This window comes from Bradysia coprophila, unplaced genomic scaffold (assembly GCF_014529535.1).
Source record: "Bradysia coprophila strain Holo2 unplaced genomic scaffold, BU_Bcop_v1 contig_467, whole genome shotgun sequence".
NCBI classification, from domain to species: domain Eukaryota; kingdom Metazoa; phylum Arthropoda; class Insecta; order Diptera; family Sciaridae; genus Bradysia; species Bradysia coprophila.
The window spans coordinates 1-23349 of NW_023503718.1; the positions used below are offsets into that span (position 1 = coordinate 1).

General features: G+C 32.6%; 2 protein-coding genes across 5 annotated transcripts; one reads left to right on the forward strand and one right to left on the reverse strand.

The window, feature by feature from the left end:
* The first annotated feature begins 5417 nt into the window (after window positions 1-5417).
* On the forward strand, window positions 5418-11993 carry LOC119082516 (alpha-tubulin N-acetyltransferase-like). The gene is given in 8 exon segments (XM_037192031.1): window positions 5418-5477; window positions 5479-5561; window positions 5635-5784; window positions 6689-6933; window positions 6995-7106; window positions 7267-7420; window positions 9650-9699; window positions 10205-11993. Coding segments are annotated over 8 exon segments (1317 nt in total). The 5' UTR covers window positions 5418-5456; the 3' UTR covers window positions 10707-11993.
* Window positions 11994-14417: 2424 nt separating this feature from the next.
* LOC119082515 lies at window positions 14418-22528 on the reverse strand. 4 transcript variants are annotated; one of them, XM_037192030.1, is made up of 6 exons: window positions 22341-22528; window positions 18583-18838; window positions 17444-17505; window positions 17237-17378; window positions 16984-17177; window positions 14418-15299 (listed from the first exon to the last, which is right to left on the reverse strand). In XM_037192030.1, the coding sequence occupies exons 2-6, from the start codon at window positions 18612-18614 to the stop codon at window positions 14662-14664; spliced, it is 1068 nt and encodes a 355-aa protein (XP_037047925.1). In that variant the 5' UTR covers window positions 18615-18838; window positions 22341-22528; the 3' UTR covers window positions 14418-14661. The 4 variants fall into 4 exon arrangements, with proteins under 4 accessions (XP_037047925.1, XP_037047924.1, XP_037047923.1 ...); XM_037192029.1 differs by lacking the exon at window positions 22341-22528 and adding an exon at window positions 20094-20240 and having other exon boundaries at window positions 14419-15299; XM_037192028.1 differs by lacking the exon at window positions 22341-22528 and adding an exon at window positions 19965-20103 and having other exon boundaries at window positions 14419-15299.
* Between the last annotated feature and the right edge of the window lie 821 nt (window positions 22529-23349).

Consider the following 23349-nt stretch of genomic DNA (forward strand, 5'->3'; position numbering starts at 1 on the left):
CTCGTCACGACAGTGTTCCAAAATATTATAAAACATAAACGAGGAATCTATATTTAAGGTACCTCTTTTGAGTTTACATTTACTTTTAAATGAAAGCGACTTTTTTCATTTTACATTTTAAGAAGTACTGGAGAACTCTGCTGGAGTTCTTGTTTCTGACCAAGAATAGTCTGTGTCCATTTGTAGACTGTGTGGTGTACGAATGACTCATCGAATAATTAAAAATTCATAGAGAAGTTCATACATAATGATCTACATAATGCTAATATGTTACTTAAGATTACCTGTTACTTTCGTTCAGTTTCTTATTCAATTCACATATGGCAGTAATAAGCAATTAATTTGAATAATGAATGAAGTGGTTGCTGTAACGAAAATGAAGAATTTATCACAACTGTTGGCAGTGAGTAGGTACATTTCTAACAAACAAATAAATAAACAACCACACGAAATCATATGGTGATGGTTGCCTAATAAAGCCGTACAAATACAAATGATGTGCTTTTTTATGCAACCTAAACGTAGTTACTACATGTCAACGTGATATCATTTTCTCGTATATACTTATCAAAGAATAATTCTTTAAAAAGAGATAAAATCACCGATTATCGTTATCGGAACTTAGGACGTGATTAATATTCGCTGAAAGTTCATGCATATTGAGTCATCGCACATAACATACTAAAAATGCATCTATTATAGCAATGACATAGACATATACTTACAGTACAGGGTGGTTCACCAATTATTGATTAAGTTCTATCGATTGATTTAAATGTCAATAAAATTGTCGCTGAATAAATATTTTATAAAATTACCAGTTACGTTTGTACAACGGTGCACTTACTATTGTTTAAGGATACAATAGACTATGCACAACAAGGCTATTTTAGGAATTGTTCAAGATATTTTAAAGGTCTCTTTCCCTGTTTGGTCCTGCTGAAAACACGACGCGAGTTAAGTTAATTCCCTAGAGGTTAGTTATCTCACTAGTTATTTTGTTTGCTAGGGAGCTAACTGGATTGAGCTAAATTAGTTTCAGCTTTCTATCCATAGATGAAAGATAACAATCGTCAACGCAATGAGTATAACCGAACTTGACCTGACCTGAAATTTTCGATTTCGGGTTCCGCCCGAACCGGAAACGAATCTGAATTGGTTCGACTCTTACTTTTACTTTCAGGTTTGACCGCGAAACTAATCTGAACCTGAAATTTTGAGGATGAATCTGGTTGGGTTCGGGTAACCGGAAATTTTTACACCAGAAATAACAAAAATTTCAGGTTCAGGTTAGGTTCGGGTCAAACAAGAAACTTTTGAAAGCTGATCTCTAGCCAGTTGCAATAATTTGGGCTTTTGCTGTCCGTGAACCTTATGGAAACGGCAGGTGTATTTACCTCTAAAATTATTCCATTTCGATTGAAATTGATAACGACAATTCACCGTTCATTCGCCAAAAACCAAATATAGTGTAGAATTATATACCCACCAGACCTAACTGCTTCTTCCGCAATTTTTCATTTTTTGGGTGCAATCACTACAATCATTATTATAATTGAAACACCCAGTTTCTATATTAAAATATAAATATCGCTTCATTGTGCATGCGCTTGTTAACCATATTCGTGTTATATGTGAATTCTCTTGGCGTTAATGGCGCAAGCCCACATCCACATTACCGGCATTTCGTACCAAAAAATATATTCTCAATTCATCTCGTCCGACCGAGCAATTTTTTGCTATAACATTACCAATTTGTTATTTCACTTAGCCATATCGTTTCACATTTTGTTAGCAGTGCTAAAAAAAGTAGAAATTATCTTAGATACACAAGTAAGTTTTGTAGAAATATTTTTTTTATATAATTCGCAAATTGATGTAGGCTTGCTGAACACTGAACACGATAACTATATTTTGTAATAATTATTATAATGGAAATACACGAACATTTACAGAAGTACATAGATGGTGATGGTTCTATGTCGTTCATGATGGTTGAATAATGTTATGGTGAATGAACAGCATTTGAAGAATACTCTGTGAAACTGGATCACATAACATTACTCATCAACGTCAGCATACAGTTTTAACACAGTGATCCGAAGAAGTTTCTGTTTTAATTTAACAGAAAGATTTCAATTGAATTTTCGCTGGGAAAATTTTAATTATTTTTTCACTTCGTCTTTCTTTTTTCTTTATTTAAAATAAAAATGAATTGAACGGGTCAATTTTCGTAGACCACGTTTATGTTCTATTCAGAGTAACAAAAAAAATATTGACAATTCATTATAGTAATCGTACGTGTCTTTGAACTTTGTAATACCTACCTACCTATTAATTTGTAATGTTGATGATGTCATTCAATGATTAGTTAACAAAATTTCACTTCGAATGAATCAAAATTTAATTCGGTAATTCCTTTACCATTCATTTTGGATAATTTTTTTTCGTGACACGTACTGGTATTTCTTTTCACGTATTTTAGGTCCTTCTTTCAATGTAAAACCATTGTAATGTACATGGAAGTCTGATTTAATTTTTGTTCTGAGCAAAGTGTGATGCCTTATAAGTTTATCAATTAGTATCTACCTCGAAACGCCTGTCTACGATGAGACCTCTGCCAGTTGTTTCATTTTTCATATGATAAATGTTGAACATCTGGTTGCTCTAAGCATTCATCAATTCTTCTCGTATTTCACTTTTCATAAAACATTGTAATTAAACTGTAGTGCCCACTTTGAACGATTATTTTCCAATTATTATTTTCTCACTTTTATAGTCGTTCTCCTCTGATCGAAGTTATTATTATTATTACCGTAATGTTCATAAAAGTAACGCAAAACAAAGTGGAAAAAATTAGATGATTGTGTAACACCAACAATTACGTTTTAGGTGAAGACCTTTCATCCGATCCAATCCAATTAAACGTCTTTGAAGTCATAATGTTAAAGTATATCGATATTTCAGATGAAGTTTGATATATGAGAACGCCTTCTAATAACAGTTGATAGATGATGGTTTCATCTGTGTACGATTAGATTTGTCAGGAAGAGTTAGGAGAGTAGCTTAGAGTAAATGATTATGTTCTACTTTCATTTGTATTTTTGTCCAAGTCTGTAAGTACAGTATGACAATACATAAAACAAAATCGGTTTTGGATGGTCTAATTAATTAAATTAATTTCACAAGTCATGAAGACACTATATATATATAGACAAACCTATCAAATCCATGTCATATAATACTTCATTCCTTTGATGACCGTGTACGTTCGATCGTCGTCGATGTTAACAAATTAACTGACAGTCCAATTATAGTAGCTAAATTGTCTTGATATTTTGTGACAAACAAAAAACTTGCTTGATGATTGAAGACTAATTAGATAATTGAATGTTAAATGTTGCATGTTCATGTGTACCAAAGATGTCGTATGAGTAAAAAAAATTTACGATTTTAGAAAACTGAAATAATTTTCAAAGCGCCGGCAACGTTATTGAATTAGGTGGGGTCCCAAACGCGTTTACCGATATTTGATTCATTTTTATTCTAGACATAGGCAAATGTTGCCAAGCGGGTTTTGGCTGCAGTGTTGCATTGGCCAACAAATATATATTCTGACATTATTCTAAAAAATTGTCAGTGCGATGTTAACAACATTATTGACAGAGGATCAATAGGTAATTTTTCATGTACAACGCTGCTGAATACTTTCACTACTTCATTAAACCGTTCAGAAGATCTTTAATTCTAATTCAACGGCTAATTTACAATGAACAAAAAACCCTATTGCGAAACACTCTCAACCTTATATCACACGCCATATATAGCCGTACAAAAAGTTGTTCGCCTTGAATAAATTTCTTAATGCGGTATTGGATTACAATATAGTAATTTGATTTTTTTCTCATACATAGAATCGGTTATGGGTTTGGTGAAATAAAAGTTTACAGCAAGAATCCGTACCATATATGTATCTATCTATATACATAAATATCGATTTCGTATTAAACCAAATTTTATTCATGATTAGTTTTCGCTGCTTTTTAAATGTTCATTCATAAAATCAGTTTACATTTACTTAATTTTTTACGCATAGTAAAACAAAATCGATATACCTCCATAACACACTATCACATTAGTACTAAAAATATATCTCAGTGCGTGTGTACGATACACTTATAATATGAATATAAATGGGTTATTTATGATGTGTTTAACCGAAAAAAATATGGTTTTCTTCGAAATTCACGTAGAGACCAACGTGGTAGCACAAGCCACAGTTTCTGGTAGCCTCGAATAATTTGTAAATATTATGTTTCGTTGCCCGACATTGTCGTCTGTAATAATTAAAAGGTTTCGTGTTCCAACTTATATATTTTCATTAATTGATATTGTTTTATGCGAAACCGACCGACATTATACCCTTCAAGAAAATGTAAGCAAGGTATATTTTATAAGTTTCCTTTTTCACTATTCTTCACCCATTGCTTTCTATCGTAACATTAAAAGTCTACTTCATCAAAAATTTGCTTGGTATTATGGGTAGTTTCGGTATCTGATAACAATCTTTATGGCTTTCTGTTAAAATTAAATCGTGAAGTTTGGGAAGCATTATATATTTAGAGACAATTGACTTGGTAACTCGACAGTATTTGAAACTTCTTGCAAACAAAAATATTTTCACTCTATTTAGCGATGTGTCTCGCTTGTGAAACCATCTCATAAAAATACAGTTTGGTTTTGGTATCAGTATACTTTCGCTCGAATTACACACTTTTTAATGATGGTTTCATATGCAAGCATAGAAAATTAAAATTGGTTTTCATGTAGAAAAAAAAGTAAATAAATAAACAAATAATACGTAAAACTATTGTTTTACTTGACGATTTATCATCAAAAACTTTCTTTTTCAATTACTGGTTGTTTACTTAGGCCAACTTTTAATTTCATGGTTATGTTTCAATGAATTATGAACATGAACTGTATCAGCTGAATAATTTAAATGGTCAAATAATTAGTCTATAGCTCCAGGTCTTTTTTTTTTAAGAAGTGACAAGCGTATCGAACGAAATCATTAAATCTGTTACTTCATTTGTTATCTACACTTTACATTCGGGCTATACATAAGAGAACACTAGCCAGAAGTTGGTTCTTGTCGTCTTCGCCGATGGAATATGACTTGCCGTTTGTACCGCTAGTTATGAAACTTTTCAAAACTTTTCGCTTAGAAAAGGTGGATTGGATTTTCGAACATTCAATTTACAGCCTCAATTTTTGAATGAAAACTAATCGTATACGTTCAGAACTCATAAATTGGCAGTCACTTAAGTTTAGTCTGATCGTAGCAACTATAAATTCATTGACTGTCCAATAATACGATAGTAATGACATTCGATTTACTATTTATTTCAAACAGGAATCATAAGCAGCACGACAACACCATAATATTCAGTATCATGGAGTTCAGATTTAATTTGGCGGCCACTGTTTAAAACAGACATCATAAAGGTTGATAACAATCTTGTACCTCTAGGATTTCACGGAGACAGGCGTACCATATTGTAAGCAAACTTTTTTTTCGGAATATTCAATTACCGATGTGTAAATCCCTATTATGCATGCAACCATTTACAGAGACACAACATCTAAAATAACCGAAATTATTAATGAAATGGGTGAATCGTCTGCACGCGCTCAAGGCCTAACTAGGGCAGTGACTACCGCACAGAAACTTAGAAATTCCGACCAAGTCGTTTACCTACTTCGTGAAAACATCGGGAAAAAGTAAGTTTATCTTTCAATTTAATTAGGAATGCTTGCGAGCAAATAGCAGCACACTATAACTTCCACAATAATCAGTTCAACAACACTGCAACTTTTATACTTAAAATAATAAAGATTTTTGTTCAAAACAAAATCGCGTGCTTGTTTATCATGCATTCACAAAAGGAACATATTTTCGTTAAAGTGCAAAACTCTTGTAGAATTAGTTGTATACGTTCTACATGAACGACCCAACGGCATAGTAATCAGATATTATCCGAACCAAGTATTTGAACGTGTCACCAATTTCTGTTATACTTTTATGTTTTGTGAAGGATTTGTGGGGTGATGACTGATTAGTCGTAACACAAGTACATAGAGATATTGAACTCGCTGACCTGGAGATATTCTTATATACAACCAATTCGTTATTCATTTTACTTTAATGAAGACAGGATCCTTCTAATCATTTTAGTTTACAATATCTTCAATCATTACGACTAATGATTCTTTGAGCGATGCATAGATTATTCTAAAGTTACTAATCCAGTCTTTTAATCAATTAAGGCGTAAAATATCTCACCCACAAATTATCATTCTTAGCTAACTGAGCCTAATACATGACCATACTCAGCACATTTATGATGTGTATTACATTTTACATTTCTCTAGTTATATATTTTGATAGCGTAGCTCGAAACATATACTTAAGCTATTGATTTTATGTGTGGTTCTCATTATTAAATGCCATGATTTATGAGGTGATGGTAGGGTAGGTACGCGTATAGCAATTTAATTTTCCAAGCTGCGGAAAGAAATCAATCATGTCACAACGATTCAGTATACTTGTTACGACACATTTCATTTAAAAAAAATTTAAAATTCTTTGCTTTCCATCTTTTCATTTGCATTACAAATCTTTCAGTGGTGCAGTCACGGGACTATTAAAAGTTGGCACGAAAAATTTATATGTTTTCGATCCGAATGGAGAAACAAAACAAGTGTCCGCACCGTGTGTGCTCGACTTTTATGTGCATGAATCACGACAGCGATCAGGACTTGGTAAACAATTATTTCAAACAATGTTGGATTCGGAGGGAATCAATCCAACGAAACTGGCTATTGATCGACCATCCGAGAAATTGGTTGGTTTTCTAAAGAAACATTACGGTGAGTCAATTGAAATTAGTTTCAAATGCGCTTCGTTTGTTTACACGAATCAAATCAACAGGTCTTGAGAGAACAATACCCCAAATGAACAACTTCGTTGTTTATGAAGGATTTTTCAGCGCATCACAACTTCCACAACAACTGGATGATCGAAGATTAAATATAACTGCCAGGTACGAATTGTTTTTATGACTTTCCGACATTCTGTGGAGCTTCCTCTATTTTAAATAACTTCAAATAATCCATCACTAATAAAAATTAACTTTTTTCCTCATGCTGCGCCGCTTCACGTATTACTTACTGAACCTCAATATAATTTTCAAAATCTAACAGTCCTAACACCGCTTTATTCGGGCCTCATTTTATTAGTGACGAAAGTGCGAAGCGAAATATTCGGTCAAAAACTAGTTCGCCGTGTCTACCAGCTATACAAAATGCTCCAATTGGACGATTCGGAGCGGGACGACCAACTTGCAGCATGAATCAGGTCAGTTTTTGTGCATGGTTTCGGTTGCTTTTTCTTAATGCAGGCTAAAGGTTGGTGAAATAACCGCAATTTACATTCTAAGCTGAAAACTACCTGTACTGTCAAAGTTAGAGCTTGGGAAAAAAAAGAGATTCGAAAGGTGATGACTCGAAAAATGTTTGAAATTTATTTCAATTTCACAACATATCGAATAGTCCTAAAGAATCATAAAACTTACTGACATATTTCCGGCCAAGACATTCTTTAAATCGATTTTTCACACCAGATCTACATTTTTCTTCATTTGGCCAAAAATGAGCCATCATGGCTTCATGGTGTGAAAAATCGATTTAAAGAATGTCTTGGCCGGAAATATGACAGTAAGTTTTATGATTGTTTTAATTTCTGTACAACTGCTTTCCACCGATAGTCCTTTAGGAACCTCTGACCTGCACTCTTTGAAGACCGAACTGAATACCATAAATTATTGCCCCTTATACGGACACCGCGAATATAATGTTCCCTTATCTAACGTCCTCGTCCATGTGGTATCGTTGGAAAATGTTCAGTTACGACTACAATCCACTTCATTTTTACATTGGTATAGGCCATAGATCGACCGAACGATTTTCCTTTTATTTATTCATTTGAATGAAGGTATATAATGATGTCCATCACAAGTCTATAATAATTTAACTAAAGAGTGTGACCACACATCTGTTTCCCTTGATTTATAATTTAATGGTTCCCTTAAAAACCTGTACATGTGCTGGACGACAATTCTCATTGTTATTGATTTTTGTTTTCTAAAAAATCGATTTCTATTGAAGGACAATTGACACATTTTTGTATGTGGAATTTTAAAGTATGTCAACCGTGCCACTCAAACCGTCAGGAAATGAACTTTTTGTTATTGAAATGTTTAAGGGAACATAATGTATGGCATGCTACTTAAAAAGAAATCAATAAATGAAAGTGACTGCAAATCTATACAAAAGCATTAAAATGCACAAATTCCATTATGCAGTCAAAAAAAGGGACTTTCACTCTCTTTTTTTGTTTGGTCTAGAATCCACTGTCCGTCCACCGGAAATCGTTGAAAAGTGAAAATTCCTTTCGTGCTTCTATGCCATAAATTTTGCATATGCAAAACGTACACATCTAACGTACATGTTACACAAGCGTAATTTATTATTTCTGCACCAAATTGACCTGTAATTTTACCCATAATGTGTTGGTCATATATGCATATCCAATTATATTGTGATTGTTAGCTGTATATGTTTCCTACCGCTGTACGTCCAGTAATTTAAAATTATTATGCGAGTTCGAACTGAGCTTTCAAGTAACGTGAACTTACTTCAACGAGTGTGTGTAAAAATGAAATTAAAAAGGAAAGCTTCTTATGCAATTCTTGTTTTTAATGGTCAGTCGTTAAAAGGACGAACTGTTGTTTACACTTTCATATGCATAAGATAAATGTTTATGGTTTTTTACCAAGCAACAAGTGTTCGTAATTATAAAGTTGATGAGCTGAGGTTTATGCATTTCTTGTTTAATTGATATGGAAGTATATGGAAGCGCGGTGTAGATTTTTCACAGAAGGTATCACCAACATACATATTCAGTCGGATGCTCAAGACGGGATGTTGACATTCGATAAAAAGCACAAAACCAAATTTTTGCAATATTTCAACTTTATAGTGAGAGAAAAGTGAAATTCAACATGTTTTCTTATTAGTGGATTCTGAGAGTTTTTGTGGTTTGTGATTGATTCCTTAAGAATTTCGTTGAACAAATGAAAATCTAGATTTTCTGAATTTTGCTGAGGCACGCGCTCGCTACAAGAATGAATTAAAAAATCTACATTTTCATTTGTAAAACAAATTTGGTGTGGAATCATAACTTTTTTCTCCCTGTAAAGCTAACGTATGTTTCCTAACCAGTGTTGACATAACGTCGTATAGGTCAAAAACTTTGTTCTTAACTTATGCTAAAAGAATTTTTTTTTTTTTGGCGAATTCGATTCAAGAGCTCGCCTCCCAGCTTCTGCTGGAAACTTCTACTTCGCTATAAAAAAAATCCTTTTAGCCACTCGTGGAATAAGTCCCTGATTTTACAAACTACTATTGCATTTGAATGATCTCATTGACTGAATGTGAAGCACTTCTTTTTTTACACTGTGTATTTGCCTTTCTGTCCTTATAAGAAAATAATTGGCTAATGGAGGTAATTTCTCTATTCTTTTAGATAATTCATAATACACCTTCAACGACGGCGATGGTGTCTGAACCAAATAGGTAATACGAATGGAGATCATATTAATTTTAGCTATAAAATGCTGTAATTTCTGTTGTCAGTCACAATGCTATACATAAATTGCTTTCATTTTTGTTTTATTTTTCCAACTGTTTGGTGAGATTTTCTTTTTAATTTTGTTTGTGTTTTATTTTCAGAAATTTAATAGCAGAATTTTGATTTCAGTATGTAAAATAGAAAGAGAGAGAAAATCATATTTTTTTGGAGTGTTATTATCATTAAATTGTTTGTGTACGGTTTTTTGTACTTTTTGTATTTTTTGTGTCCATTAAAATCATTCAGACTTTTGAACGTTTTCAAGACAAAAATCAAACATTAAGAAAAATATCATTGATTGGTTCGCTGGATTTATCATTTTTAAAGAATTTTGTTCAAAATTTTTACTTTCATTTTTACGTTTTTTGTCATAACAAAACAATAAAATGCCAAAAACAAAAAATTATGACGATAGCCAAATTGAATTTAAAAACCAAGAAAACATTCCAGTCCCCGCGTCGACTATATCATCCACCACGATGACTACGTTGACGATGATCTAATTTGTCATCACAACATGGACGAAAAAATTCAAGTCGAAATCGAAGAGAAACTTGATGAAATGATTCAAAATGTGAACAACATTGATCTGAACATTGAACCCGTACGCGAAAAGGAATTTAAAGAAGTTAAATTCGAAGAACAGGTCAATGTTAAAGAGTTCGTCGAACCGATTCACATTAAAAAACCCAATCATTTTCCATTGTCGAAACAGCATACCGGCTTAAAGAACATATCGTACAATGTGGGTGCCGCTGTATCACCCACCGACAAAATGGAATTCGATCAAGAAGAGCCGGAAAGTTTCGGAGTTTTGAAAATCAATCGACCGATCGGTAAGACATTACAAGTTGACAATACCGATGCTGTGTCGACATTGTCCAACGGATCGGAAGGATTAACCGATCAAGGATATTTTGATTTGAAATTTTATCACAATAAATTGTGGTAGACGTTAATTTAGATAAAATTTGATTTAAATTTAGACTAGCAATGCAATATAATCTTAACAGTATAGAGAGGAGTCTTCGTACGCAGTGCAATAGTGTTTGAAATTCGAGAACGAAAATGATTTACATTAGAAGGAGTCAAATAGGGAACGTTTGTAAAGATTTTTTTATATAAAAATTCAATAGTTTTTAGTAATTAATAACTGTTCATTCGCGGGCGTCGCCATTCAAGTCATTGAATAAATTAAACAAAAAAATATTAATTCTAATGGAAGAGCATAACGCTCATATCGACTTACGGTTATTCAATTTATATTCGTAGTTTTTCAAAATTCTCGCTGACTTTTTGGCGTGTCCCGTTAGTGAACTTAAATGTATTTGATATACGACGTAAGAGCCGTAATTCGCGTGCATTATAATTTAATTGTATTCGTCAATGAACCAATGCAATAACGTGCAATAATCATAAGTAAACCAGAATAGGTACCTTAAATCAGCATTTTTAACTTAAACTAATTTTATTAGCTTTATTCTTTTACAGACGGTCATGTCATCGGTTTATGATAGACATGACACTGGTACTGATTCCATGCATACAAAGTTTGATTGTTTAAAAACAGCTTGTTGAAATGACTTATAGATCATAAAAAAGTAGAAGAATCGAGCATACAGGTGACATACTAGCCGTCTGTGAAAGATTAAAGAGTTACAACAACTACTTGATACCGGCACCAAACCGGGACGAAAATCTTTATTTTAAAAAAAGAAAGATTTGATCTGTACAATTTAGATGTAAATTGTGTAAAATGGCTTTTGCAAAAGCTTCAACCGTTATTAGCAGTGTGCAATAATCAAAGATTTATTTTTAGCTTTGCACCGTTTTAAGTAATCATTTGAATTTACAATTAATTTCTTTGTTTTTCGTTGTTGTTATCAGTGAATGTTAAATAAAATTAAAATCTCATTTACATATATTTACAGCGCACCATTTGAATCAAAATTCCGAAATTATATGATCTAAAAACACACAAAGAAAACCTAAGTAATGTGAAATTATTTATTGTGAGAATTATTAAGATGTTTAAATGTATAGGATTTTTTTAGTTGATTTTGTTTTATTTTTTCCTAATTTTTTGATCCTAATTTATTATTATGTAACAAATTGAAGAATTGCAAACGCTGAATTCATTGTTTCATTTTAAAAATGGCATTCACAAAAATGGCATGTAATTTCTTGGAAAATTCAAAGTAATAAAATTACAAAATATTTATTGAACAGATCGTCATAATCAGTCTTTTATTCAACTGGAACTGTATCTAGCCGTGTCTAACATCCTTCGCGCCCTTCGGAGCAAAGCGAAAAGATTAAAAAATTTCTTGCTGTGTCCAAGACACGGCACTTTACATGATTATTGTGCAAATGTCCTGTCTGTAAATAACAACCCCTCAGAGAGTAGGTAATCTTATAGAGTAGTCTTGATTCATTAACTCGGCGTGAGTGGCTTAGTTCTGAGATATATGGAATAAATAGATTAAATGGAACAAATTTATTATTTTTTATCTCACGAGTTTTCAAACGCCGTGGAGATCCTGCGAGTCTTTTATAGTATTTAGTTGCCCAATTTTTTAAGGGATCGAAATATTTCGGTAAAACTAAAGAAGCTAGATGAAACAATGACCAAACACGTGAGAATGTCTAATGTCTAGAACAAAGAAGTAGCAGGAACGTTAGGATTAGACATTGTTTTAGATGAGTTACACCTTAAATAGTCACAAAAAAAGTTTATCGAGAAACAGGATCAATAAAACAGTTATGACACACGAAAAAGCTTTTGTAAAAGTAAATTGCAATTTTCATAGAGAAAGTTAACAGACAGATTTCCTTGAACAGAAATGAAGAAGAGAGGAAGTATTTATGAAATGTCTTTGCATGTAAGTTTCATGATGAAACACTACAAATAATATTCGTATCTTTATTGATCTAGAAAATACTTAAAAAATCCTTATAAGGACATTCATGACTTCCCCAGGCCATATTTCAGGCTCCTGAAAATGGGGCATGGCCGGCTGAGCACTGAATGAAGCTTTCGAATGACACTTATGTACTACATTTATGAAAAATTGATTGGAAATGGCTTCAAAGTTGATGAATTTTCTGGATCACTTTTTTTTTATTCTTCCAATGAGCCATACTTACCAGAACAGAAGAAATTTTTCAAAAGTATTTTGAAGGTTAGGAGATATTCCGTAAAGATGGCTTTCTTCCGTTTGAATTCCATTTTTAGGAATATATTTCACAATTTTTAAAATTTTCCTTCCTCAACATCTGCCACTTGCGACGCAAACTTTTTTATTATAATTTTCTTCCTAAAATTTTTCTGGTAAATTTTTGTTGATAAAACTTTCGCGTACTTTCCTCATCAGCTGCCATTTGTGACGCATACCTTTTTGCGTGTCGAACCTGTAAGCGTCACCTACACCGATATCAGTTCTTTTGTAAGTGGATAACAGGACTTGCGTCACACCTCCACTGTAAGTGGTTTTGGGCGATATCAGCTCTTTTGTAAGTTGTGCTTTTTTAGAATTTGGTCGCAGATAATAGACAATCATATTGTGCAGTTTGAACGAAAATATTCTTCTTACATAATTGTATAACTTTCTCTTTGATCTCTTTGATAAAAATAGAAAATTTGACGAAAATCGAAAATTTGACGCACTTAAAACGCTCATAGATCCCAAATACGCGACTTTTTAGGAAAACCATGAAACACGTATCGACTAGAATCTAAAACTCTATAACTTTGTCTTTTACACGAGGTTTCTATCTGCAGTATTTTCCGAGTTATGGCTGACATAGCTCGCACTTAAAACGCTCATACCTCCCAAATAGACGACTTTTTAGGAAAACCATGAAACACGTATCGACTAGAATCTAAAACTCTATAACTTTGTCTTTTACACGAGGTTTCTATCTGCAGTATTTTCCGAGTTATGGCTGACATAGCTCGCACTTAAAACGCTCATAGCTCCCAAATAGACGACTTTTTAGGAAAACCATGAAACACGTATCGACTAGAATCTAAAACTCTATAATTTTGTCTTTTACACGAGGTTTCTATCTGCCGTATTTTCCGAGTTATAGGTCCCATAGCTCAAAAGGTTAACACGCTCATAGCTCCGAATGTATAAGCTTTTATAAAAATTCCTTCAAATTAGTTTCTTAGAATTACGTCCTTAACATACCCTGAAAATTTCAGCCAAATTCACCGGTAAATTCAAAAGTTTCGTTGTAACAAAGTAACAAAGTAACAAAGGTTGGTAAATTCATCAATTTCAAAATGTATGAAAATTAATTTCTTCATACAAATTTCTGCAAATTTCCAAGTTTTGAAATGTAATATCTCGGCCAAATCTTAACCTTATGAGGCGTGTGATAGCTCGTTGAACTCGTATGGACGCCCAGATTACGAATAAAATACTTTAGGGGTAGTAGGAGCAAAGGGGGAAAAGTCAAAAAGTTCGTGTATATATGTTCCTCAGTCCTGCGGAAAAATTTTTGTAAAATTTTTCAGTGTGAACGGACTTGCGTCACGGCCCTTCACTAACGTAGGGCCATGATATTTTATAACATAGCAGAATCTACGTCACACCATTTTCTGGACAACTTTTCGGGGTCGATTTCTATATTTCTGAGTTGATCATTCTAGTGAAAAATCGGTTGCAAGTTTGTCTTGAAATGTTTTCTTTATTTAATCCCAATACTTTCAATTTTAATTGTGAAATGGTTTACCGTCGAATTAGAACAAATTGTTTTAAACCAAAAAAAAAACTTTCAAAACAGAATCATTCCATGTATCACAAATTAAAAACTTAAATTGCTGTTAAGTACAACTTGCAAAATACTTCAGTGGTCTTCTTACTCAAATAAAATCTGTACAAAACTTATAAATTGCAGTCCTATTCAATGCCCTTATCCTTGTTGCTCTTCCCCAAATGTATGGTCAATGGCGGTAGCGAGGTTCTTAACAATTTCAATCTTTTACTTTTCTCCACTCGTTTTGCTTGCGCTCCCGATTGAAATCCCGAACTCTTCGGCGACGTTAAATTGTCAGCACTTTGTGCAATAATATCAGACTTTCCAAAATATCTTGGCATAGAAAAATCGAATTCGGAATCGCGTACACTATTCGCCGTTTGAATGCTATACAAACTGACCGATTCCTTATACTTCTCAATGGTTGGAGTATCTTCGTAATTCTTTGGCAACGTTGAATACGAAATCGACGGTATTTCCGGTGTCATACTTATCTGACCAATAGAATTTGAGTTCGTGCCCGATATGGTGAATATGTCATTTTCGCTTGCCGGCCGAAATGAAAAATACGGTACACTTTGCACACTTCGCAATCGCTTGTTCAGCAACGGTGATCGGAACACTTGAACGTCATCGCTTGCTCTCGGTCGTAGAACGATTTCGTCTTGTTCGTCATCCACTTCCGGGATGGAGGGGAATTGCTTTGATGCACCCAACGACGAACCGCTCGATGAACTTGGAGCTTCGATGGTGAATTTGATTGCAGATGACGTTCCATCACCTAAATTAGAAAAAAATATTATAAAACGTCTTTTCTACTGCAAGCGAGGCAAAACATATAAAGGTTAACCTTTTCGGACAACCTCTGACTCATGTGAACTTATAATGATGGCAAAATGGATGTTAATATAAATAAATTTAAAGATTTTGTATGACTTTCATGACACTTGATAGATGAAACAAATTGATAGACCCACGACTGATATATTTGCCGTCTGAGAAAGGTTAAATTTCATTTTATGAATGACTTTGAGGAAAATCTTTATTCGCTGAGTTTTGCGAGCTTTAAAGTTTAAATTTTCGGAAATATGAGAGTATGGAATTTCGAAAAGCTCACAGAAGTAAGCATTGCGTTCGAATAACATCGTAACGTACTTAGCTGCAGTGCAGTATGATTGGTTTTAGTGCTTTTAGCGAAACAGATAACTTCTCAAAATTGAGATTTGTTCTTCACCAGAGAGCTTATTTACAAACTCTTCGGTCGATATCAACAAATAAATTAGTTGGGTGCAAGAGGATCATCGTAAAATGTTTTAAAAGAAGTCAGTAAAAGAATCAACGCTTTCCTCCTTCATCAATTAAAATTTTGTATACGATTTACACTGTGAAGCGTTGTCTGAAGTATTGAATGATTAAAAACCGTTAATTCACATAGGATTAGTTGCTGATACATATTGCCCATCATATGAGTGAATGATACAATTTAAAATATATAAAAAAAGCTGAGAGTTAATGCATTACAACACACATTTTTATTGCTAAAAAGCTTCCAATTGCTATTACAGGCACCTACCTTTAGACACCGGTAAATTTTTGAAAAATAAATCCACAGCCACATGCAATTATCAAAAATGCCGAGAATTATAATGATGAGATTATAAAAAGTGCAGACCAGTGTTTTGTGTGACGAAATGTAAAATGATTTTCTGTTTCGTTTACGAATCGATCAACTAAGACAGTGAAATTACAACGCATCTCTAAAATCATCCATTTTCGAGTCATGTTTCGGATTATATTGTTCTGTGATTCAAAAAAAAACTGAATCAAAAAGCGTTCAAAGTTTGATTCGTAGAAACATTAAGGAAATACGAGCACCGATCGTTGATTATATTTTGTTCAATTGCTCTGGAAAGTGATCTTGGTCTTAAAGTCACTAAAATGTAGTAATCAGAAAAAGAATCCGATAGCAGAGACAAACAGCCTTTGTACCAATCTTAGTATTCAGTCTTTTGAATGACAGAATATATAACATAACAAACAATGATTCTTAAATTGAATGATTTACCCGAAAACATTATGATAAAACAGTAGAATTTGTAAGGTTTTCCGACTAGAACAAATAAATGAATTTTGCAGAAGTTTTCATACTCCAATTTTTATTGCCCTCGAATGAGTACATTACTTAGCAATAATTTTATTATTTCCTTTATCTAATATCTCTAAGCCAGTCTTAGTCAATCTATGTCGAGTGATATACGATTTGACTAATCAACATGCGTTTAGTTATGATAGTTAATGCATAAAGGATCTGCTAGCCTTATCTTTCAATTTAAAAAAAAATGTCTGACTGATCCAAACTAATTTCTAAATTAAACCGTTGTCTACAATGTCTAATGAAAATGTTTTTTTCGTTTTACTATTTCTATCTCTCAGTAAAAATGTATCGATGAATTACATTTGGTTACCTTCCAATCGCTTCAGTAATTTGTTAGAATCATTTTCAAGCGGCGATTTTCCGTGCACTGATGGCGATACAGCCTTCTTTAGCGGTTGGTGATCGTGGAAAATTTGTGAGTTGGCAAATACAGCCAAAATTTCTGGTGCTAGCATGGGCCCATTTGTTGCTATCTGACGATAGTCATCCTCATGGATTTTAGCACTGTAATATTACAATGTTAAAAAAATATATGGAAAAGTCGCATTCTCAAGTGGGCTCACCTCTGCGATATGTTTCTCTGTAAGCGACTATTACCAGGTTGAATACAGACCGGTGAATTGTTGTTTTCCTGTTTGGTGTCAGTCGATAAAAATCCGTTGCTATTTTTTGTATAATAATCGTCTTCTTCAGGATTGTAGTTTGCTGTTGCAGATTTATTTATCTTAGTCAAATTATTATAAATTTAATTGAATGGTTCAACCAATTACCTATAGACTCGTCATAGCAGAACTTTTCCTCTATGCAGTTCCAGTAAAAATCCTCCCAGCAACTGCAATAAATTAAAAAAAATATCTGTAATGGCATACATCTACTGAATCTTTAATATCTATTCGAAGACAGCAAATGGACAATTATGAATCATATAAAGGACTGAACTCAGGCTGTGGCTTTGTCGTAATTAGAAAATAACTGAAAGAATGTAGTAGATATCATAACAGACCTTTAACCTTTATCAGACAACAGGCATATCAATTGAAGTACCCCATGGTGGCCTAGGTGGACTTCCCGCGGACTCGACCCATTTATCCCATCCTTATCCTATCGAAGTGTTTGATCTAACAATTTAAAAATAAATAAAACCCTTTCCTTAAATAGTAAGAGGAAGACGACGTTAGCTAGATCTCATTTTTTTGTAGGAGTTTTCAATAACAGATGATAATAGCCGTCCGTCCGTAAGGGGTTAAGTAACAAGTGTTTTCGATATTCAGTTTCAAGTTTGCGAATCTGTTTTTTGACATATTTTTGTCAACATTTTAGAGCGACCATATCGGTGAGTTGATTCATCGAACTGAAACACCGGTAAATAATTTGTCTTTGACTCAATTTGTTTAAACAATTGTGCATTGTTATTGATGTATGTCAGCGAGGAAAAATATCTCTGTGCTGATAAGAAAAGCAATAAGATGAGCATTCGTTGTTAAACGATTAAAAAACTACGAAACTGATGAGAAAGATTTACACCCACCTGAGGAATGCCAGCGAGAGGAGTTCATTTTCCTACAAGTTTGATGTTTCCATTTGTCGCGGAATTTCCCGAATTAAATATTATCGATCACGACAAAGATTGCGGTATTTGAGGCGTAAATTTTAATTTGTAAATAATGGAGCGAACGAGACATTTCAATCAACAAGTCAAAATGTTGAATTTCTTCAACAAGTGATTCATCAATAAAAACACGAAAATTGCGCTGCATATCGAATTCATTCAGTCACTTTAAATTCTTAGTTGTGCTGAAAGGTCTTTACTTATTAATAATCAAATAAGCGAAATATATTCTCAATGAAATTCCGTAACAATTAATAAATATAGGAAGTTGGTTGTAACTTAAATATAGTTTTGACTCACCTTTGACAGCATCGGCACATTTTAAAAAACATCTAATTTTATTTGAAATATCACTGACTCGTTTTTCCAATATTTTTTTTTTAGATAATGATTTTGTTTCACTTTAATTTAAAGTTCGTTTACTAGATAGAGTATTTTGTTTAAAACTTTTCCACTTTTCTTTTCAAGACGAATGTATTAGTGTCTTCTTCTTTAACATTGTCTGCATTTTTAGTGTCTTATCATCACATTTTTCCGAACAAAAGCTCTCCACTGACTGATAAGAAATCAAAATTTATAAACAGATAAAACAAGTTGTGACGATAACAAAAAAATTATTCAATGCGTCTAAGTCTAGGTTCATTCTACGAATACATTTTTTTTAATAAATTCAATATTTATTAATTGTTCACGTGTTTAGCATATCGTTATTTATTTACTTAGCATGAATTCTTGTGCTTAAACCACTCAATACCGCCGAGTGTGGTGAAATAAAATACACTGAGCAACAGGTATAAGTTTCGACTTTGTAAGTTATGGTAAGTATTTATTAAAACTTAATAGTAAATATCCAGTTATGAACACATTGGCATGGGCCCCACTTAATGTAACACTGAAATGTATAAAGCCAATCGATGATTGTTCAGTAGTTTTAAGAATGCCAATTGTTTCATAAAAATGGAAATTGAATTAGAGTAGAGAGGAGAGGTTGAAAGATGCAATAAATATAATCGTTACCGATGATTGTTTGATGTTCTGATTTGGTTGAAAAAGATTTAATTGCTACAATGTAGAGAACAATTTTTATTAAGTTCAAATTTTGTCTTTAATGCAAATTGAAAATTCTAGTCATATTTTTGTGTGGTTACTTTAACCTGCTACAGACCGCAAGCATATGACCAGTATTATCTTCCCTATTAATTCCACCAATCAACATATTTTTAATCTGTTGATTTCAAATCTTGTACTTCAATTTTCTTAACAAATTGATAACACTTTGCTGCTACTTAATAAGACCCTGGTAAAATATGGACTTGGTCGCTCGTTAAATAGAGCGTCTATTAGCTTTAAAACGAAAGCATTAATGTCTCGTTGCTGTTAATTTTTTAAGAAAATGTACACAGAGATTTATTTGGTTTGGTTTATGTGGTAAAAGGAAATTAATTCACAAAAAATGATCGTGTCAGCTTAATTCACAAGCGCAATCTATTTCCATCGACCACTAATTTACAATTTTAACAAGCCTGATGCGGTATGCAAACATGTACTTAGTTAACAAGTCGTTCTGTATTTATTTTAGTTTCCTCTCTATGTATATACATTTTTAATAAAATTTCGTATTTCAATGCATTCTCAAGTTCAAAATGTACAAAATTATTTTCTGCGTTTCATATTACGTTTACCACAAGCAAAAATAGCTTCACTGAATCTAATCGCAAAATTTTACAACCATCCGTATACACTATAAACATTACAAATCACATGTTTTTGCAGTCAGTTCATTATAAACATAATAAGTAATTGTAAGCTACCTGAAGTTAGTATTGTCGTCGTTAGAATAATCGCCCGCATGTAATATAATACGTTATTAACCGCACGAAACTTGCATGGTTAATCTATCTGAAGATAGCAAGTGAACTAATGTGAAATTAGAAATACCTAAAAATATACCTTATACACCAACATCATATGGTTGGTATATATCTATAGCTTTAACTATATTTCTATACTGTTTATTACCTTGTTACTTAAATTTTTCCAATGATAAGATAAAGATAGGCAATTGCTTTTTTATATTTTTTATTGATAACAGCGCAATGTATTTATTGCTGTATTCGCAGGTTGAATGTGGAAATAAAATAGAACAAAGTCTTGAAAATCTTGTAAAACTCAAATAAAAAGGTCGTATACTTAGACCAATTGCATGAAAATAATTTCTTTGTTCGAATTTATGACAATATCAAATCGAAGTGAACCACTGGCTAAGAAACATTTACCGACATAATGTATAAGATCGAGGCTTATGTAGCAGAAAGAATGTCGTAACTAATGAAGTAAAAGATTCAACATCTATTGTAACAATGTGATTTTAAAAGAACTCCAAATGCCTGCAGTTTGTGAAGATAATAAATATCTTCAGAGGCAGTCCTTCCTTATTAGTTGCATAGAACCGAAAAGATGTTTTTACCGGAAAATCTACCTCTCTATTTATATTATAAAATTGCGAAATTGCAGTAGAATTATATCAGCCTTACAACAGTTATTTACGAATCTGTCTTGGACTGTAGATTTTGGCTGCTATGTCGAGGAGATCACTCTTACAAATTCTGTTTTATTCGTGCTTGATTCAGTGCAATGTTAGTAGCTGAGAATTTGTGATTAGTGTTTCCGATCATATTTTTTTTCTGAAATACCACATACCCAAGTTATTATACGGCCTATGATAAATAAACATTGGAACAATTAATTTAACTACGTAATACAAGGATTCAATAAAATATCTGATTAGTCATGTGAATCTATAATATTCGTGACCGATACTAGCACGATTTATCAGTAATTTCTGAGTAATCAATTAGCGTTTTACTATTGAATAAAGGAGGAGAGGAATCTATATAAAAAATATGTCGTCTGGATTTGTGTCAGTTAACTTACAATTGGGAAGAATTCCTCTTACAGATGTATCATAGTTTTCGCATTATATTGCTAACATTGCTAATGATACAATGAACTTCACATGAAATATTAGTGTCACAAAGCAACTGCATTACCTATTTCTTGCACGAATTGAGTGCAAAGAATAGTTCGTTAAAATGCAAGACATAATAAGCATTTTTTTCATAAATAAGAACTTGGAAAAATGACTCTGAATATGTTGTCTCAAGGTAAAATTGAAAGGTAAATGAATGAATGAACTTCTGTCGACAGCGAACGGCATCAATAAATGAGATATTTTGTATGAAAATGTTTGATAAAAGTAAGTAAAAGATTTTCTATCATTCTGTTACATCAACAGAAGTAAAGTCTATATAAATACAAACATTAAAATATTAGTTCCACCATCAATCAAACACAAATGAGTTGAGTTCTTTTTTTTCAGAAACAATAAGATTAAATCTTGAAAATCGATTGAATTCTCATTGAAACAGTCAAACATATAAGTATATTAGCTGCGAATCGGATTTAAATTGCATTAATTTTCGAAGGTTGTATGCGTAACCACCATGCATTTACGAATAAATCCACAACCAATTATCAGACAATTAAAATCTTTTGAGAGAAAAAAAAAATCAAATCTCGATAATTAACAAAATTCAATGGAATTTAATTGCTCGTAGACTAACTTCCATTGAAACTAAAAGCAGCAAATATTCGAATATAATTAATGATCGCGGGATCGAGACTATTCGAATAGTCATCAGAATATTTTTCGCTCATGTGAGTTTGAAAACAAAAACAAAACGTAAATAAATAACGAAATGTAATACAAACACGTGACTCAATTTTTATTCGTTTTGGGAATAAAATAAAAAGGCAGAACGATTCAACAATGTGCCATATCGTCATTTCGTGGTCAAATATACTTAATCCAATGCACCGTCGAATTGTGATATTTATTGACCTCCATTTAAAACATCATAAATTTTAAATTCACTAAATAAATTTGCATTATCGACACAAGTAGTTATGGGGAGTACACTTAAAACAAGTATATGTAGATCTACATGCCACGCATATATATGAAAACAATTTTTATTTTTTTCACTTAAGTTATGTACCTCGGGTACGCAAAATCGGCGCGAGATAATTTCAACCAATTTTTGCACTTGTCAAAAAACTGGTTTTTCCATCACATTACACTATATACACTCAACAACCAAAAATATTGTACTTTATTAAAAGTGAAGCCAATATAAATATTTTTATCCATTCACGTTTAAGGCCGAAGCATAACTGGTTGGCTCGACGGTGACGAGAATGAATTATTGCTAACAGAATAATATATTACAATCGGTTCGTATGATAAACTTCTCTCATTAAATATCGATACTGGAACACTTTGTGATATTTCTAAGAGCAAAACGGAAAATTTATTCAAAATAAAAGAAATAAAAAAGAAAAGAAAAATAAACAAAAATAACACGAAAAACGACTAGAGTGTAGCGACTGTGCTTTTATATTTGCGGGAAATCATAGTTTTCTTTTTAAATTGAACCATATTGTTTTATTGTCATCTGTTATAGATAACAACGACAAAAATAATGACAATTTCTGGTAGTATGGTCCTTTATTTATAGTAAAATGCATGTTAAAAGAATGAAGTACAAGATTTGACATCAACAGATTAAAAATACTTTGATAGAAGGAAGTAATAGACCCGATAATAATACTGGTCATATGCTTGTCGTCTGTAACAGGTTATAAATTATGAAATGAGTCGATGAGTTAATATTTTTATCTACCTAGGTGAAATAATAGCAGTGAAAAATGCTATTATTTCGCCGTCGGTAGATAAAATAGCGTATTCACCTCTGTCCAAATGTTTATTTAGACATATGGGGTTATAACATTCGCCTTGGCTCATGCAAAACCTCCCCAGGTGTCTAAATAACACATGTGGACAGAGTGAATATGTTGATTGTAGCAATCTACTAAATATTCAATCTAGTAAGTTGTGAACATACTTTGTTCATTCTGTTTGGAACTTTCTCGGAAACTACATCTAAATTCTTTTGCTCGTAATAAAACCATATTCGGATTGAGCTTAAGTCATTTTATTAGTCCTAA

Bases quoted from the DNA above. Each gene is read 5' to 3' on its own strand.
- LOC119082515 (XM_037192030.1), bottom strand. From the start codon at position 18,614: ATGTTTTTTAAAATGTGCCGATGCTGTCAAAG. The intron at 17,178-17,236 runs GTGAGCCCACTT...GTAATATTACAG, and splicing joins CAGAGAAACATATCGCAGAG to TGCTAAAATCCATGAGGATG. The intron at 15,300-16,983 runs GTAACCAAATGT...TTTCTAATTTAG, and splicing joins ATTACTGAAGCGATTGGAAG to GTGATGGAACGTCATCTGCA.